We start from the raw sequence: 19,429 nt of genomic DNA, 5'->3' as shown, positions 1-19,429 counted from the left end.
TCAGCAACTCTGGACCAGATGTGAGCTCCAGAACTTCCCAGACACTGTCCCGTGGCCAGAACAGCTCCATCTTCCTGCCTCTCACCACAGAATGTATTCATTCAGTTGTATTTACTGAGTGCTTACTGGGAGCAAATTACTGTACTAAGCACTTGGGAGAGGACAGTAGGACAGAGTTGGTTTCTTGTCCAGCCCCCGCGGTAAGAGCTTAGCCAAGCAGGACCTGTCTTTGCAACCCGGTTGCACTGCTGAAACATAGGGAAGGCTGAGCCACAGACCATGGTCTGGTGTGACTCCTGATAATACTTACCCAATGGATTCTTTCTGTGTAATGTCTTATTTTTGCTGTTGTGTGTCACTTATTCGCTCCCACTGTTTATTATTATCAATAATAATTATTATTATGGTATTTGTTAAGCACCTACTATGTGCCATACACTGTTCTTCGTGCTGGGGTAGATACAAGATAATTGGGTTGGACGCAGTCCCTGTCCCAAATGGGGCTCACAGTCTTAATCCCCATTTTTACAGATGAGGGAACTAAGGCCCAGAGAAGTCAAGTGACTTGCCCAAGGTCACAAAGCAGACAAGTGGTGGAGCCGGGATTAGAACCCATGACCTTCTGACTCCCAAGTCTGTGCTCTATCCCACTAGGCCATGCTGCTTCTCTGTTTACAACCTTTTCTTCTTCTTTAGGTCTGTCCAACCCCGCTTGGATTGGGATTCTCTTACGGGATGGGGACCTGGTCTGAACTGTTGCATTTTTCAGTCAAGCGCATTTATTGAATGCTTACTGTGTGCAGAGCACTGTACTAAGCGCTTGGAGAATACAATTCAACAATAAACATTCCCTGCCCATAATGAGCTTACAGTCTATTTTCCCAAACTCACTGCATGGGGCTCAACACAAGCAATCAACCAGCAATGGCACAGACACCAACGTTTGCATCACATTAGCCAACGGATTGGTTTCCCATTAGTAAGGGTGTGAGACAAGGTGTATCTTATCGCCTTATCTGTTCATCTTTTACAGCAAATACCTAATGAGAGATGCCGGACTGGATGAAGACAAACTGGGAGTAGAGATTGGAGGAAGAAAAATAAACAACCTTCGTTATGCCGATGATACAACCCTGCTAGCAGAAAATGAAGAAGATCTGAAGGGCTTACTATTAAAAGTTAAGGAACAGAGCATAAAGACAGGCCTACAATTGAAAGTCAAGAAAACAAAGACCATAACAACTGGAAGTTTTAACACATTTGTAGTGGACGGAGAGAAGATTGAATAGTTGCTCCTGAGATCGATAATCAATAATAAAGGAACTAGTAGTCAAGAAATATGCCGAAGATTAACGTTAGGAAGAGTTGCTATGAAGAACCTGGAAAAAGTCATGAGATGTGCTGATGTAACAATGGCCACAAAAATACAAATTGTCAATTCTATGGTGCTTCCAGTGACAATGTATGGATCCAAAAGCTGGACAGTGAAAAAACAGGACAGAAATAATATCGATTCTTTTGAAACGTGGTGTTGGAGAAGGCTTTTGCAAATACCATGGACTGCCCAAAAGACAAGAAAATGGATTTTAGAGCAAATTAAGCCAAAGAGGTCTTTGGAAGGCCAAATGCCTCGACGTAGATTAGCATATTTTGGACAAATAATCAGGAGAACTAATTATCAAAAGACACTAATGCTAGGAAAATTCCAGGGAAAATGAGGAAGAGGCAGACCAGCAGCTAGATGGATAGAGAACATAACAACAATAATGGAAGAACCGTTAGAAAGGTTGCAGATTACGGCAGAGGACAGGACATTCTGGAGAAAGTATATCCATGGAGTCGCTATGAATCAGAAATTACTCGACGGCACTTAACAATAATAAGCCCACGGAGTGCTAGTCACTAACAAGAAAACAAAATGGCTAAGTTTCAATCCATCAATGGTATTTATTAAGCGCTTACTGGGTGCAAAACACTGTCCTAAGTGCCAGGGAAAGTACAATGAAACTGGATCACCGCCCAAGAGGAGCTTAGGGTCTACAGGGAGAGAGTCAGACAGTAAAATCGATTAGGGATAGGGGAAATAGTAACGTAAAAGAATATTTACATAAGTACCATGGGGCTGGTGTGAGTTTGAAAATGTGAATTTTCTTCACAAAGCTGAGGTGCCAACTTCTCATCTTTAGCGTGGGGGTGAAAGGTAGGGGGGATTTTGAGGGGGAAGAGGACTGGGAAGGGCACAGTTTCAAGACCTAATAGGACAGAAAGCCACCATTTTGGGCACCCAATCAGCCCCGAGTGGAAACTCTCGAGTCTTGTCAGAGATCTGGGATGAACAAGGCTGGCGGTCCAGCTCAAAAAGCTGTGGGCACCCATTTCCTATGCCCAAATGAAGTAGGAGGGACCAAGGGTTCGAAGACAAGACACTACAGAAGTCTGACGGGATGTATCTCTGCCAGGACAAGTTTTCCCTACTCGGAATTTCGCCCAATGGCAGATCCACGACTGTCAGCTTGTTGTGGGTAAGGAATGTGTCTACCAACTCTGCTTTACTGTACTCTCCCAAATGCTGAGTACAGTGTTCTGCACCGAGGAAGAGCTCAATATATGCCGTTGATTCATTTTTGATTTATTTAACTTACAGAATCATTGATGATATTGAGGTTTTCAGTACTAAATCCCTTAGACTCCTGCTAATGCATCAAAATTCCAGTCACTAGAGAAGTGGGCTCCTGAGCTCATTGGGGGCAGGAAATGTGTCTACCAGGTCTGTGATATTGTACTCTTCCAAGGGCTTAGTACAGAGCTCTGCACAGAGTAAGGGCTCAATGAATACAACTGATTGAAGTGGGGCCCGGGAAATGAAGCAGACTTCAGAAATAAATGGTTCAAAGTATTAAATTCAAGCTGCACAAAAAAGTTCTGGCTGGTACTGTGATATGATTGTGAAAAACATGCTTTCGACTACGGAATTCTCCTTCAAACAGAGAACTGCTCTAGCAAGCCTGTGGATCACAAACTTTCACCTCTAGCCCTTACAATAATTCAAAACAGCGACTGTCCAACGAGTTATTCTCTTTCATTCATTCATTCAATTGTGTTTATTGAGGGCTTACTGTGTGCACAGCACTGCACTAAGCGCTTGGGAAGTACAAGTTGGCAACATATAGAGATGGTCCCTACTCAACAATGGGCTCACAGTCTAGAAGGGGGAGACAGACAACAAAACAAAACATGTGGACAGGTGTCAAGTCATCAGAATAAATAGAAATAAAGCTAGATGCACATCATTAACAAATAGACTAGTAAATATGTACAAGTAAAATAGAATAATAAATCTGTACATACATATATACAGATGCTGTGGGGAGGGGAAGGAGGTAGGGCGGGGGGGATGATAATAATAATAATAATAATTGCATTTATTAAGTGCTTACTATGTGCAAAGCACTGTTCCAAGAGCTGGGGAGGCTACAAGGTGATCAGGTTGTCCCACGGGGGGCTCACAGTCCCAATCCTCATTTTTACAGTTGTCCACAGGGAGGGGAAGAGGAGAGTTAACTTACCTTAGTTGTTTCGCATAGTTCTGCTCAATTTCTATCCTTTCTTTAACAAATTTGGCATATCTTTCCAAGAAGTCAATTCCCCACTGGGTATGCTTGTCTAAGCTGTCAAACTGATCCTGTAGGAGAAAAAAAAAATAGATGATGAAAATCTAACTTTCTTTATACGAACATTTTGGGTTTCTAACATCTCTAGTCCTCCACCTCCCCACGACCTTCTGCTTCCTTCAGTTACTAATTCTGGCATTTATTAAGCAGGTACCAGTGCTGAGTGATGTCTCAAAGTAACAACGGATTCTGTCCTCCTCTTCTGCCATACCAAGTCCAAATGCTGCTGCTTCTAGATTTCCTCTCTCACTGCGAAGACCATTACCCCAGATTCATTCATTCATTCAATTGTATTTATTGAGCGCTTCCTGTGTGCAGAGCACTGTATTAAGCACTTGGGAAGTACAAGTTGGCAACATATAGAGACGGTCCCTACCCAACAGTGGGCTCACAGTCTAGAAGGGGGAGACAGAGAACAAAACAAAACCTATTACCAAAATAAAATAAATAGAATAAATATGTACAAGTAAAATAGAGTAATAAATATATACAAACATATATACATATATACAGGTGCTGTGGGGAGGAGAAGGAGGTAAGGCAGGGGGGATGGGGAGAGGGAGAGGAAGGAGGGGGCTCAGTCTGGGGCAAGCCCTTACTCTGTGTCAAGCACTGTTCTAAGGATTGGGGTAGATACAAAATAGAAAAACAGGGTAGCTTAGGGATGGAAACGATGATAATAATAATAGATCCCAGGGCCAGAGAGTCAGAAGGACCTGGGTTCTAATCCCAACTCCGCCACTCGTCTACTGTGACTATGGGCCTGTCACTTCACTGCGCCCCGGTCATCTCATCCGTAAAATGGGGATAAGCCCGTGGGCCCAATGTGGGATACGGATTGTGTCCAACCTGATGAGCTCGTATTCATTCATTATTCATTCATTCGATCATATTGACTACTGGACCCCTATGAGGGTCTCCTGTCTGAGTCTACCCCACTAAAAGTAACGTCAAAATGCAGTAGCAAAAGCAATCGTCAATAATAATAATAATAATAATTAGAGAAGCAGCATGGCTCAGTGGAAAGCGCCTAGGCTTGGGAGTCAGAGGTCATGGGTTCTAATCCCGGCTCCGCCACTTGTCAGCTGTGTGACTTTGGGCAAGTCACCTAACTTCTCTCGGCCTCAGTTACCTCATCTGTAAAATGGGGATTAAAACTGTCAGCCCCACGTGGGACAACCTGATCACCTTGTATCCCCCCCCCCAGCGCTTAGAACAGCGCTTCGCACAGAGTAAGAGCTTAAAAAATACCATCATTATTACCATGATATTTGTTAAGCGCCTACTATGTGTTTTAAGCACGGGGTAGATACCAGATAATCAGGTTGGACCAAGTCCAAGCGCTTAGTACAGTGCTCTGCACACAGTAAGCGCTCAACAAATACGACTGAATGAATGAAAGTCCCTGTTCAATCAATCAATCGTATTTGAGCGCTTACTGTGTGCAGAGCACTGTACTAAGTGCTTGGGAAGTACAAGCTGGCAACATATACAGTCCCTACCCAACAGTGGGCTCACAGTCTATGGAGCTCACAGTCTAAGTAGCAGGGAACAGGATTTAATCCCTGTTTTAAAGATGAAGCTACTGAAGCGCAGAAGTGAAGTGACTTGCCCAAGATCACACAGCAGACAGGTGGTGGAGCAGGATGAGAACCCAGGTCTTCCGACTCCCAGGCCTGTGCTCTTTCCACTAGGCCACACTGCTTCACAGCTTCCTTAAGCAGCTGCTTCAAAAAAGACTACAATTCTTCCTCATCAGGAACTATAAGTAGAGTGTTCGCCTCCACCCCTTGTGTCAGCTGTGTGACCTTGGGCAAGCCACTTCACTTCTCTGGGCCTCAGTTCCCTCCTCTGTAAAATGGGGATGAAGCCTATGAGCCCCACGTGGGACAATCTGATGACCTTGCATCTATCCCAGCACTTAGAACAGTGCCTGGCACATAGTAAGCGCTTAACATATACCACCAATATTATTATGAGAAGAAGCATGTCTCAGTGGAAAGAGCACGGGTTTGGGAGTCAGAGGTCATGGGTTCAAATCCCGGCTCTGCTGTGTGACTTTGGGCAAGTCACTTCACTTCTCTGTGCCTCAGTTACCTCATCTGTAAAATGGGGATTAAGACTGTGAATCCCATGTGGTACAACCTGATTACCTTGTATCCTCCCCACTGCTTAGAACAGTGCTTTGCACATAGTAAGCGCTTAACAAATGTCATTATTATTATTATTAAACGGTCTGGTTTTCATTCATTCATTCTATTGTATTTATTAAGCGCTTAGTGCAGGACTGCACAGTAAGTGCTTAATAAATACAATTGAATGAATGAATGAATTGAGCGCTTACTGTGTGCAGAGCACTGTACTAAGCATTCACTTGATCTGCCCCCTGCCAAGTACTGGCATAGGGGTGCGGGTACTTAAGAGCACTGAGCAGAATGTCCCCAAGCAAGAGTTTAAAGAACAGAAGATCTGGGCGGCATTAGGATTTTTTTATTTATATTTATTCATTTATATTAATGTCTGTCTTCCCCTCTAAACTGTAAGCTCATTGTGGGAAGGGAAAGTGCCTGTTTATTGTTCTATTATACCCTGCCAAATGCTTACTACAAGGCTCCACACACAGTAAGCACTGAATAAATACAATTGAATGATTGAAGGAAAGGATCCAGTGGAGGCCAACCAGGGTCCAGATACCCTAAATTGACTCTAAACGCACTTTTAGTTCATTCATTCAATTGTACTTATTGACCGCTTACTTTGTGCAGAGCACTGTAGTAAGCACTTGGGATTTAGGTCTGAAAACCCCCAGTAACCACACCCTCCCCCACTAAACTGTAAACTCGCTTCTATTAATTCTAGAAAACTGTCCTCTCCCAAGTACTCAGTACAGCCCCCACACTCCATAGGTGATGAATACATACCACTGATTGATCTCCAGTCCAGTTTCTAATTTCTCATTCCTCCCCACTCCAGTCCATACTCCACTCTGCTGCCCGCATCGCTTTCCTTCAAAAACGTTCAGACCGTATTTCCCCATTTGAGAAAGTCCAGTGGTTGCCCAGTCATCTCCGCATCAAACCAAAACTGCTCACGATTAGCTTTAGAGCACTTAATCCGCTTGTCTCCTCCTACCTCACCTAGCTATTCTTACTCTCCTAGTACAACCCAGTCCACACACTTTGTTCCTCTAGTGCTAATCATCATCATCATCATCAATCGTATTTATTGAGCACTTACTATGTGCAGAGCACTGTACTAAGCGCTTGGGAAGTACAAATCGGAAACATATAGAGACAGTCCCTACCCAACAGTGGGCTCACAGTCTAAAAGACTAATCTAAATTTCTCACTGTACCTCTACCTCATCTATCTCACTGCTAACCTCTGGCCTGCATCGCCCTTCTTTCATCATATCAGACAGATAATTGCTCTCTCCCACTTCAAAACCTTATTGAAGGCACATTTCCTCCAAGAAGCCTTCCCTGACTAAACCCTCCTCTCCCATTCCTTTCTGCGCTGCTCTTATTTGCTCTTTCATTCATCCTCCCTCCATCCCAACACATTTGTATATACCTGTAATTTATTTATTTAGATAATCTACTTATAGTAATGCCTCTCTCCCTCTCTAGACTGGGAGCTCATTGTGGGCAGGAGTGTGTCTGTCTGTTGTTATACTGCACTCTCCCAAGAGCTTTGTTCAGTGCTTTGCACACAGTAAGCACTTAATAAATACAACTGAATGAATCATTTCAATCGGAACTCCCAATGTCTCGGGACAGATCAACAAGACTGCTTCAGGAGTGCAACAGTACCATTCTCCATCCACTAAAGATGGGAATAATCCGGAGGCCCTCGTCAGAAGAGATGGGCAGCACAAAGATTTAAAGGGATGAGTCCAGGTGGGAATCTTCAACGTTAATCCAAGAGTAATCCATTAATAAGACGATCCAAATCAGAACCACAGCTCTTGCGAGCAAGCAGCGTGGCTCAGTGGAAAGAACACGGGCTTTGGAGTCAGTGGTCGTGGGTTCAAATCCCGGCTCCGCCAATTGTCAGCTGTGTGACCTTGGGCAAGTCACTTAACTTCTCTGGGCCTCAGTTACCTCATCTGTAAAATGGGGGTTGACTGTGAGCCCCCCATGAGACAACCTGATCACCTTGTATCCCCCAGCGCTTAGAACAGTGCTTTGCACATAGTAAGTGCTTAATAAATGCCATTATTATTATTATTTTTATTATTACATAAGCCCCCAGGACTAGTTCAGAATATTCCTTTGTTTTAAATGCTTGACAAGACTTACCCATTTAACCATGCTGACTTGGTCTAGTTTGACAGTCTACTTTCCCATTTCTAGTCATTTTAGTCTAGTCTAGTCATTTTCTAGACTGTGAGCCTGTTGTTGGGTAGGGATTGTCTCTATCTGTTGCCAAATTGTACTTTCCAAGCGCTTAGTACAGTGCTCTGCACACAGTAAGTGCTCAATAAACACGACTGAATGAATGAATTTTCTATCCCCTGGTTCCCTTGCTAATCCCATGACACACAGCCTTTCCACAGACTTACATTTCCATTTAGATTCCATCTTCCCTCCAAATCTCTTTCCAGGAAGAAGGGCCGCCATGAGGCTGAAGAGGATTCTGGATGTGCTGAGAAGCAGCACACAAAAACTGGAGCTCTCTATCATAGAAACTGGAGACCTCTATCATAGAAACTGGAGACATGCCTGTCTGGACTGGCCAAAGTTCTCAGAGATGCCACTTGCTTGAGATCAAAACCAAAGCAATCTCCTGGCCAAGGTCTGCAGTTTGTTGGGGGGTTTTTAATGGCATTTGCCCTACTGAGAGCTCACCTCCTCCAGGAGGCCTTCCCAGACTGAGCCCCTTCCTTCCTCTCCCCCGTCCCCCTCTCCATCCCCCCATCTTACCTCCTTCCCTTCCTCACAGCACCTGTATATATGTATGTACATATTTATTACTCTATTTATTTATTTATTTTATTTGTGCATATCTATTCTATTTATTTTATTTTGTTAGTATGTTTGGTCTTGTTCTCTGTCTCCCCCTTTTAGACTGTGAGCCCACTGTTGGGTAGGGACTCTCTCTACATGTTGCCAATTTGTACTTCCCAAGCGCTCAGTACAGTGCTCTGCACATAGTAAGCGCTCAATAAATACGATTGATGATGATGATGATTTGTTAAGCACTTACTATGCGCCGGGGTAGATACAAGAAAATCAGGTTGGACACTGTCCATTTCCTATGTGGGTCTCACGGTCTTAATACTCATTCATTCATTCAATCATATTTATTGAGCACTTACTGCACTAAGCTCTTAGGAGAGTACAACATAAAAATAAACAGACACATTCCCTGCCCAAAGCAAGCTTACAGCCTGGAGGGGGTGTCGGACCTTAATATAAATAAATTACACCTTTTTACAGATGAGGCCCAGAAAACTTAAGTGACTTGCCCAAGATGCCGCAGCAGGCAAGTGGCGGAGCCAGGATTAGGACCCAGGCCTGTGCTCTTTCCACTAGGCCACACTGCTCTTCTCGTCGTAGAAACTCTTCCCTCAAATCCATCCCCTCTCACAGATGGTGCTAGTCTTAGGTCGGAATCATTCCTCCCCAAACCATTTGCCACTGTTCCTCCGGCTGCAGACTGCACCTCTCTTGAGGGTTTACATTCGTAACCACTATGCCTGGTCTTTCTAGACTGTGAGCCCACTGTTGGGTAGGGACTGTCTCTATATGTTGCCAGCTTGTACTTCCCAAGCGCTTAGTACAGTGCTCTGCACACAGTAAGCGCTCAATAAATACGACTGATTGATTGATTGGTCTTCTCTCTTTGCTTGGGGTGACTTCTGTTCCATCTGCTTTAATGATTTCTTGAAATTTTTTTTCCCCTGGGGCAATCTTCTGAGGCAGTTGGGTTGCCTTGTCCTGACTAAATAAGATTTTGACTCAGATTCATTACGCAGGAGGCCTACAATACAGAAGCAGCGTGGCTCAGTGGAAAGAGCATGGAATTAGGAGTCAGAGGTCATGGGTTCGAATTCTGGCTCTGCCACTCGTCAGCTGTATGACCACGGGCAAGCCACTTAACTTCTCTCGGCCTCAGTTCCCTCATCTGTAAAATGGGGATTAAGACTGTGAGCCCCACGTGGGACAACCTGATCACCTTGTATTCCCCCCCAGTGCTTAGAACAGTGCTTCGCACATAGTAAGCGCTTAACAAATACCATCATCATTACTATTATTATTATTATTATTATTATTAAATCAAGGGGGAGGTGTACAAATCAGAACCTCTGTGGAGCAACCAGACGCTGGTTATGTTCATCCACAGGGTGGCAGCAAGCTCCCTGGGCAAGTGTAACCTATTGTTACACTTTTATTCAAATTTCATCTCTCAAAATATTATGTTTATTTTGACAACTTCTTTCCCTCCCCCATCCCCAACACATTATTTAATATTTGGTTATATTAAAATTAACAGTTAGTGGGGAAAATGGACTAAAACTTGATTCTACCCCATTTCACTTTCCACATAATGCATCATAAATTAAATTATGTTGCTCTAATGACTCAAAGATGCAAACTCACCAATATACACTTAACCCACTTTTCTCACTTTACTGATGTCGGATTGTTCGTTTGCTTTATTCCTTTTTTATCCCGGCATAATGATCATTTTCTCAGAACCTTGATCTTTCATATTCAGCTTTTGTTTCTGTAATTTTTTGACAATGTTAGCGTTGCATCTAAATAAAGCCCCAGGAAAATGCTTTTGGTAAGGGGCCATGGACCACAGCCATAAGAGGGGGAAAAAAAACCAAAAAGCTTCCTTCATTGAACATCAGAACAATGCCCTTACTGTCCTAGTTAAGACTCGCTCTGCCACTACGGGTTTTCTGGCACTGAAGTTTCTCTAGAACTTTCCACTACAAACTAGATATATTCCCCAAGTGTTCTGCAACTGTCTAACTATATAAATGATCGTGTCGGCCTGCAAGCACAGACCCCAAAGTGCAGAAACGGCCTGTGAAGGAGGCACTGGGAGAAATCAGTCAGTCAGTCACACCTCTCGATGGTTTCAAGCCCCAGGACTCCAATTTTCCTGTCCCACAAGCATTGCTCATCAACCCTAAGCCCCATTCCCCGCTGGAGTAGGAGGAGGACGAGAGGATGAGTACAGTGCTCTGCACACAGTAAGCGCTCAATAAATACGACTGAATGAATGAGAAGGAGAATGAGGCTTACTCAAAACTTTAAAATGCTGCCTATTGTTCTATTTCTACAGAGACGTTAGAGAGAGCTGGTGGGAGAGAAGGCTCAGAGGCTTTCAAAATGCTATTCTGATATAATAATAATAATGGTGTTTATTAGGCGCTTACTATGTGCAAAGCACTGTTCTAAGCGCTGGGGAGGTTACAAAGTGAGCAGGTTGTCCCACGGGGGGCTCACAGTTTTAATCTCCATTTTACAGATGAGGTAACTGAGGCACAGAGAAGTTAAGTGACTTGCCCAGAGTCACACAGCTGACAATTGGCGGAGCCGGGGTTTGAACGCACGACTTCTGACTCCAAAGCCCGGGCTCCTTCCACTGAGCCACGCTGCTTCTCTGATATGTTATTGCTATGTCCATCTCCCCCCTTACATTGCAAACTCCTTGTGGGCAGGGCCTGACTTCAATTTTGATCTTCTTCGTATATCCCCAAGTACCTATTATTACTTTTATATTATAAAAGCACAAAAAGCTAGCTGTCACACCTTTATATGGCCGTGAATCATAATAGATCAATCAATCGTATTTACTGAGCGCTTACTGTGTGCAGAGCACTGTACTAAGCACTTAATAGATCAAAAATGACCTGAAATGCTCCATCTGGCCTGCCTCCTACCCCTGCTTATACGCTTCTCCCTGCCATTGTCTGTCTCTACTTCCCATGGCTAAGGCCAAACAATTATCACCAGGAATCCATCTATGAGCAAGAGTGCTAACAGGCAATGATCCAAAGACAACTTCCTGTGTGGGTTTGGCCGGGGGGCGGGAGGGGCAGACAACTACAGAGATAAATTCACATTCGTCTCTCTAAAAAAAGCTACATAAACTGGCTGTCTGGGTCACTGCTCATCTCAAAAGGGAAAAGGGAACCAAAAAAAGGCATCCCTAAAAATTGTCTGTCTCACTCAAATCTGGTTCAGGTTCAAATCAGATGACAATCCATCATACACCCACACAAACAAAAACTATAATAGCTGCATTATATAACTAAGAGTTGCTACCAACGGTGAGGGCAGCCGTTGACAATGAGGAAAGAGGCACTTGTTACATGTCAGTCGAGAAAGACCTAGACGTGGCAGAGACCAGCTGAATCTCTTGGGAGAAATGAATGCACATATGGGCAATGATCCAGAGACATCGAGACAAATTATTGAACAACCCAGGCTTAGTAAAATAAACAGCAATAGCCTACCAAGGCTCAGTGAAGGTGCTAAACCCTAGCTCAATCACCAATGGGGTAATTTTGCTTCCAGTGAGGAGAAAAAGATTTGGCATGCACCTTAAATCAAATTAATGTCACCCTGTTAATTCTATCGTCATCTAAAGGTGAAGCCTGATGGACACTAATATTGCTGGGTTTAGCATCAAGTGCTGGACTGGCCATTACCTAATTTGTTGTACACTGAGTTCGACAAAGACCATCATTATTATTAAGGACAGGGAACGTGACCACTAATTCTGCCGTACCATACTCTCCCAAGTGTTTAGTACCATCCTCTGCACCTAGTAAGCGCTCAGTAAACAATAATAATAACATTTATTAAGCGTTTACTATATGCAAAGCACTGTTCTAAGCGCTGGGGGATACAAGGTGATCAGGTTGTCCCACGTGGGGCTCACAGTCTTCATCCCCATTTTACAGATGAGGGAACTGAGGCCCAGAGAAGTGAAGTGACTTGCCCAAAGTCACACAGCTGACAAGTGGCGGAGCTGGGGTTTGAACACATGACCTCTGACTCCAAAGCCCGGGCTCTTTCCACTGAGCCATGCTAGCCAAGCTGCACCACCGACTGATTGATAAGTACACTTCCAACCATCTGAACAACCAACCAACCGTCAACTTCTTGGAGAATGAAGACATGAGCAAGAATCTTCAGGACAACATTGAAGTAACTTAAAGGCAAAAATGCCATCTGCCTCTTCCGATATGGCCAGTCTCACATTCTGGACTGGAAACTCCTTGTGGGCAGGGAACATATCTACCAACCCTGCTATATTGTACTCTCCCAAACACCTAGTGCAGTGCTCTGCACACTGTAATCATTCAATAAATACCACTGATTGACTGAGAATCAGTTGGCTGTTTCTACAAAATATTCTGCAGACACTAGGTTTGATGTGATTAGAATGATTCCGAGATAAAAGGCGTAGTGGATAGAGCATACTTCCTCTCTCCCTCCCCATCCCCCCCCGCCTTACCTCCTTCCCCTCCCCACAGCACCTGTATATATGTTTGTACGTATTTATTACTTTATTTTTTTATTTTATTTGTACATATTTATTCTATTTATTTTATTTTGTTAATATGTTTTGTTTTGTTCTCTGTCTCCCCCTTCTAGACTGTGAGCCCGCTGTTGGGTAGGGACCGTCTCTATATGTTGCCAACTTGTACTTCCCAAGCGCTTAGTACAGTGCTCTGCACACAGTAAGTGCTCAATAAAAACCATTGAATGAATGAATGAATGAGCATACCTCCGGGAAACAGAAGGTCATAGGTTCTATTCCCGGCTCCATATTAATATCTCTATAATAATAATTATGGTATTTGTTAAGCACTTACTATGTGCCAGGCAGTGTACTAAGTGCTGGGATGGATACAAGCAAATCAGGTTGGACCCAGTCCCCTGTTCCATGTGGGTGCATAGATTCTATACCCATTTTACAGATGAGGTAACTAAGGCACAGAGAAGTGAAGTGACTTGCCCAAGGTCACACAGCAGACAAGTGGCAGAGCTGAGATTAGAACCCATGACCTTTTGACTCCCAAGCCCATGCTCTTACCACTCACTACGCCATGCGGCTTCTCTAAAAATAACGGTATTTGGTAAGCGCTTACCATGTGCCAAGCACTGATCTAAGCACTGGGGGAGATACGAGGTCATCAGATTGTCCCACGTGGGGCTCACAGTCTTAATCCCCCCATTTTACTGATAAGGTAACTGAGGCACTGGGAAGTTAAGTGATGTGCCCAAAGTCACGCAGCAGAAAAGTGCCAGTGGCAGGATTAGAACCCATGACCTCTGACTCCCAAACCCATGCTCTTTCCACTAAGCCACACTGCTTCTCATGCCCTTCCAATATTACAGTGCAGCTGCAGGCTACTACAGAAAACAGTGTATATGCTCTCTGACCTAACTCAGATACAGGAACAATATAGGGAGTTCTACCCAGTGTTTTTAAGTCTTGATAACTTTAAATTAAAATAATTGTGACATTTGTTAAGCGCTTACTATGTGCCAAGCACTGTACAAAACTCTGGGGTAGATATGAGAAGCAGTGTGGCTCAGTAGAAAGAGCATGGGCTTTGGAGTCAGGGGTCATGGGTTCAAATCCCGGCTCCAATTGTCAGCTGTGTGACTTTGGGCAAGTCACTTAACTTCTCTGGGCCTCAGTTACCTCATCTGTAAAATGGGGATTAAGACTGTGAGCCCCATGTGGGACAACCTGATCACCTTGTATCCTCCCCAGCGCTTAGAACAGTGCTTTGCACATAGTAAGCACTTAACAAATGACATCATTATTATTATTATTACAAGATAATCAGGTCCCACATGGGGCTCACAGTCTAAGTAGGAAGGAGAACAGATACTGAAACCCCAATCTGCAGATGAGGAAACTGAGGCACAGAGAGGTGAAGCCACTTGTCTAAGGTCACACAGCAGACAATGGACTAGTAGGCAGAGCACGGGAACTGGGAGCCAGAAGGACCTGGGTTCTAATCCTGGCTCCATATGTCTGCCATGTGACCTTGGGCAAGTTACTTCACTGTGCCTCAGTTACCGCATTTGTAAAATGTGTTTTACAAATGCGTTTGTAAAACGTAAAATAAGTTTGTAAGACTGTGAGTCCCACGTGGGGCAGGGACTATGTCCCACCCGATTTACTTGTCTTCACCCCAGCACTTAGTACAGAGCCTGGCTCATAGTGAGCACTAAAATACCACAATTATTATTATAATTATTTTTATTATAAGTGGTAGAGCCGGAATTAGAACCCAGGAGGTCCCTCTGACACCCAGACTTGGGCTCTATTCATTAGGCCGCTCTGCTTCTCCACTGGAATCAAAATTTGGTTCCAAGTGTCTGAGAAACTAAATTAATGGGGCTGAGAAGCATCATTATAATTCCTTGAATCACTACTAAAGACATTCCTATACCAATGACTCTTGTAGAAGCACACACCCAAGACAACGTGCAGATAATTATGAACCACTCCTCAGAATGACCCAAGTGCTGTGACTGACAATTAGTCTAAAAAGACCGAAGCTACGTATCTGCACGCACCGAATAAATCCCATGCTTGTTGTGGGCAGGGAATATGTCTGTAATACTGTGGCGTTGTACTCTCCCAGGTGCTTAGTACGGCACCCTGCACACACAAGTGCTCAATAAATACCATTGATTGATTGATTAATTCTACTCTCTATGAAGCACACAGTCCATCAATGCAAGGATGTAGGTAGAAAAGCAAGCTAAGATGATGATGACAATGATATTTGTTAAGTGCTTACTAGGTGTCAAGCATTGTTCAAAGCACTAGGGAGAATACAGTACAACAATAAACAGACACATTACCTGCACAAAAGATAAACAAGGCACCTAGAAGCAGGATGGCCCAGTGGAAAGAGTGCAGGCTTCGGAGGTCATGGGCTCGAATCCCAACTCTGCCACGTGTCAGCTGTGTGACTTTGGGCAAGTCACTTCACTTCCCTGGGCCTCAGTTAACTCATCTGGAAAATGGGGATGAAGACTGTGAGCCCCATGTGGGACAACCTGATCACCTTGAATCTCCCCCAGTGCTTAGAACAGTGCTTGGCACATAGTAAGCACTTAAATACCAAAATTATTATTATTATTATTACAGTGCTTTGCACACAGTAGGTACTCAATGAATATGACAATGAATGAATGATGAATGAATCTGATGCCAATACGGCATAATATTAATACCTCCTTCTCCTCAACATGCTATCCAGCCTTGGCTTCACAGACTCTGTCCTCTCCTGGTTCTCCTCTTATCTCTCTGGCCATTCATTCTCAGTCTCCTTTGCGGGCTCCTCCTCCCCCTCCCATCCCCTTACTGTGGGGGTTCCTCAAGGGTCACTTCTTGGTCCCCTTCTGTTCTCCATCTATACTCACTCCCTTGGTAAACTCATTCACTCCCAGGGCTTCAACTACTATCTCTACGCTGATGACACCCAAATCTACATCTCCACCCCTGTTCTCTCTCCCTCCCTTCCTCCAGGCTCATATCTCCTCCTGCCTTCAGGACATCTCCATCTGGATATCTGCCCGCCACCTAAAACTCAACATGTCCAAGACTGGGCTCCTTATCTTTCCTCCCAAAACCTGTCTTTTCCCTGGCTTTCCCGTCATTGTGGTTGGCACTACCATCCTTCCCATCTCACAAGCCCGCAACCTTGGTGTCATCCCCGACTTCACTCTCTCATTCACCCCACACATCCAATCTGTCACCAAAACCTTCCTGTCTCACCTCCACAACATCGCCAAGATCCTCCCTATAGTCTCCATCCAAACCGCTACCATGCTGGTTCAATCTCTCTTCCTATTCTGACTAGATTAACTGCATCAGCCTCCTCTCTGATCTCCCATCCTCCTGTCTCTCCCCACTTCAGTCTATACTTCACGCTGCTGCCTGGATCATCTTTGTGCAGAAACGCTCTGGGCATGTCACTCCCCTCCTCAAAAATCTCCAGTGGCTGCCAGTCAACCTTCACATCAAGCAAAAACTCCTCACTCTCGGCTTCAAGGCTCTCCAACGCCTCACCCCCTCCTACCTCACCTCCTTTCTCTCCTTGTCCAGCCCAGCCCGCACCCTCCGCTCCTCTGCTGCCACTAACCTCCTCACTGGGCCTCGTTCTCGCCTATCCCTCCATCGACCCCCCAGTCCACGTCCTTTCCCTGGCCTGGAATGCCCTCCCTCCGCCCATCCACCAAGTTAGCTCTCTTCCTCCCTTCAAAGCCCTACCAAGAGCTCACCTCCTCCAGGAGGCCTTCCCAGACTGAGCCCCCCCCTTTTTCCTCTCCTCCTCCCCATCGCCCCCCCTTCCCTCTGCCCTATCCCCTTCCCCTCCCCACTGCACTTGTATATATTTGCACATATCTATTACTCTATTTTATTAATGACGTTTATATAGCTATAATTCTATTTTTTCTGATGGTATTGACACCTGTCTACCTGTTTTGTTTTGTTGTCTGTCTCCCCCTTCTTGACTGTGAGCCCGCTGTTGGGTAGGGACCGTATCTATATGTTGCCAACTTGTACTTCCCAAGTGTTTAGTACAGTGCTCTGCACACAGTAAGCGTTCAATAAACACGATTGAATGAATGAATGAATGTTGGGTAGGGACCATCTCTATATGTTGCCAATTTGTACTTTCCAAGTGCTTAGTACAGTGCTCTGCATATAGTAAGCGCTCAATAAATATGATTGAATTAATTAATAATATCCAGCCAAAACTGAAAGTATAGGGTGCAATTATCATGCCTAAATTTCTTTAGGGCTCCACTGCCACCTCCAGAATCCGTCTTTTAAAAATATGGTATATAAAGAAGAGGGACCCTGGAGCCCAGAATTGTGGAGTTAATAAATCCAGGGCTGGGCCTCACCCACTAAAATCCAGAGCAGCAACGTTACTGTAATAGTGCTCAAGTTGGGAAGCAGTGAGGCTTATTGGAAAGAGCGCAGGCCTGGGAAACAGAGGACTGGGTTCTAATCCCAGCTTCCTCACTTACCTGCTGTGTGACCTTGGACAAGTCATTTAACTTCTCTGTGCCCCAGTGCCCTCATCTGCAAAATGGAGACTCAATATCTGTTCTCTCTCCTACTTACACTGTGAGCCCCACGTGCAGCCTGATTATCTCATATCTCCCCCAGTGCTTGGGACAGTGCTCGGCAAGAAGAAAGCACTTATATATAATAATAATGATGGTATTTGTTTAGTGCTTACTATGTGCAAAGCACTGTTCTAAGCGCTGGAGGGATACAAGTCCCACGTGGGGCTCACAATCTTAATCCCCATTTTACAGGTGAGGTAACTGCGGCACAGAGAAGTTAACTGACTTGCCCAAAGTCACACAGCTGACAAGTGGTGGAGCCAGGATTAGAACACATGACCTCTGGTGACAGTAGCAGTAGTAGCTATTAGCAGCAACATTTACTGAGCGCCCACTTGGTGCAGAGCACTGCATTAGATGCTTCTACAATACACATATTTTTATATGTGTCTCCCCCATTAGTGTTAGCTTCTTGTGGGCAGGGAATGTGTCGCTTTTATCTTGAACTTCCCACAGTGCACTAGGCCAAGTGTATGCTCAAAAAACTAGTGCTCATCCATTCATTCAGTTCATTCATTCATTCATTCATTCAATCGTATTTATTGAGTGCTTCCTGTGTGCGGAGCACTGTACTAAGCGCTTGGGACGTACAAGTCGGCAACATATAGAGACGGTCCCTACCCAACAATTCATTCATTCATTCAATCATATTTATTGAGCGCTTATTGTGTGCACAGCACTGTACTAAGTGCTGAGAAGTACAAGTCAGCAACATATAGAGACGGTCCCTACCCAACAGCGGGCTCACAGTCTAGAAGGGGGAAAAAGACAACAATAAAAAACATGTAGACAGGTGAAATCAAAATCGCCAGAACAAATAGAATTATAGCTATAATGTACATCATTAACAAAATGAACAGTCCACTAGTGGGCCAGTAGAGTGAAGGACCTTTCCAAAGAGGCTAACACGATGAAAGATTAATTTTAGACATTGAGAGAATTGGATTTAAAATGTAAAGTCTCAGTAATTCAATTGTATTTATTGAGCGCTTACTGGGTGCAAAGCACTGTATTAAGCGCTTGGGAGAAGTACACATAGCACAAAGACACATTCCCAGTCAAAAATGAGATTCTACTACTGAATAAATGACACAATCCTTGAACACAAAAAGCTTACACTCTAGGAGGAGACAAATGTAAAAATATTTATGAGATTCTACTACTGAATAAATGACACAATCCTTGCACACAAAGAGCTTACACTCTACGGAGGAGACCAAATATAAAAATATTTACAATGGGATGTATGTTCTTGGTACTTGAAAATATGCTTCCAAGTTAAACATAAGGGCACCTCTTTAAAAGTTGACTACTTATGAAAACAGAAATATACAAAAAAGTGTCCTTATCTAAATTATCCTCTCTATACATATGTATATATCTGTACTTATCTGTAATTTATGTTTTTATTTAGATTAATGTCTGTCTCCACCTCTAGACTGTGAGCTCACTGTGGGCAGAAACATTTCTGTTTGTTGTTGTACTGTACTCTCCCAAAAGCTAAGTGCTTTGCATACAGTTAGCGCTCAGTTCATTCATTCAATTGTATTTATTGAGTGCTTCCTGTGTGCAGAGCACTGTAGTAAGCCCTTGGGAAGGACAAGTCGATAAATAT

General features: G+C 44.0%; 1 protein-coding gene across 3 annotated transcripts in view; it reads right to left on the bottom strand.

Moving 5' to 3' along the window:
- The window catches only part of FNBP1L (formin binding protein 1 like), a 133,088-nt gene that overhangs the window by 58,401 nt on the left and 55,258 nt on the right, over positions 1-19,429 (bottom strand). For all 3 annotated transcript variants that reach the window (XM_038744672.1, XM_038744670.1, XM_038744671.1), the window contains exon 2: positions 3,567-3,682. In XM_038744672.1, the coding sequence (XP_038600600.1) occupies positions 3,567-3,682 (116 nt within the window). The remainder of the gene's footprint in view (positions 1-3,566; positions 3,683-19,429) is intronic.

Source organism: Tachyglossus aculeatus, chromosome 4 (genome assembly GCF_015852505.1).
Source record: "Tachyglossus aculeatus isolate mTacAcu1 chromosome 4, mTacAcu1.pri, whole genome shotgun sequence".
Taxonomy (NCBI): domain Eukaryota; kingdom Metazoa; phylum Chordata; class Mammalia; order Monotremata; family Tachyglossidae; genus Tachyglossus; species Tachyglossus aculeatus.
Note: the sequence above shows the minus strand (reverse complement) of the source record. Positions and strands in the feature narration are given on the sequence as shown.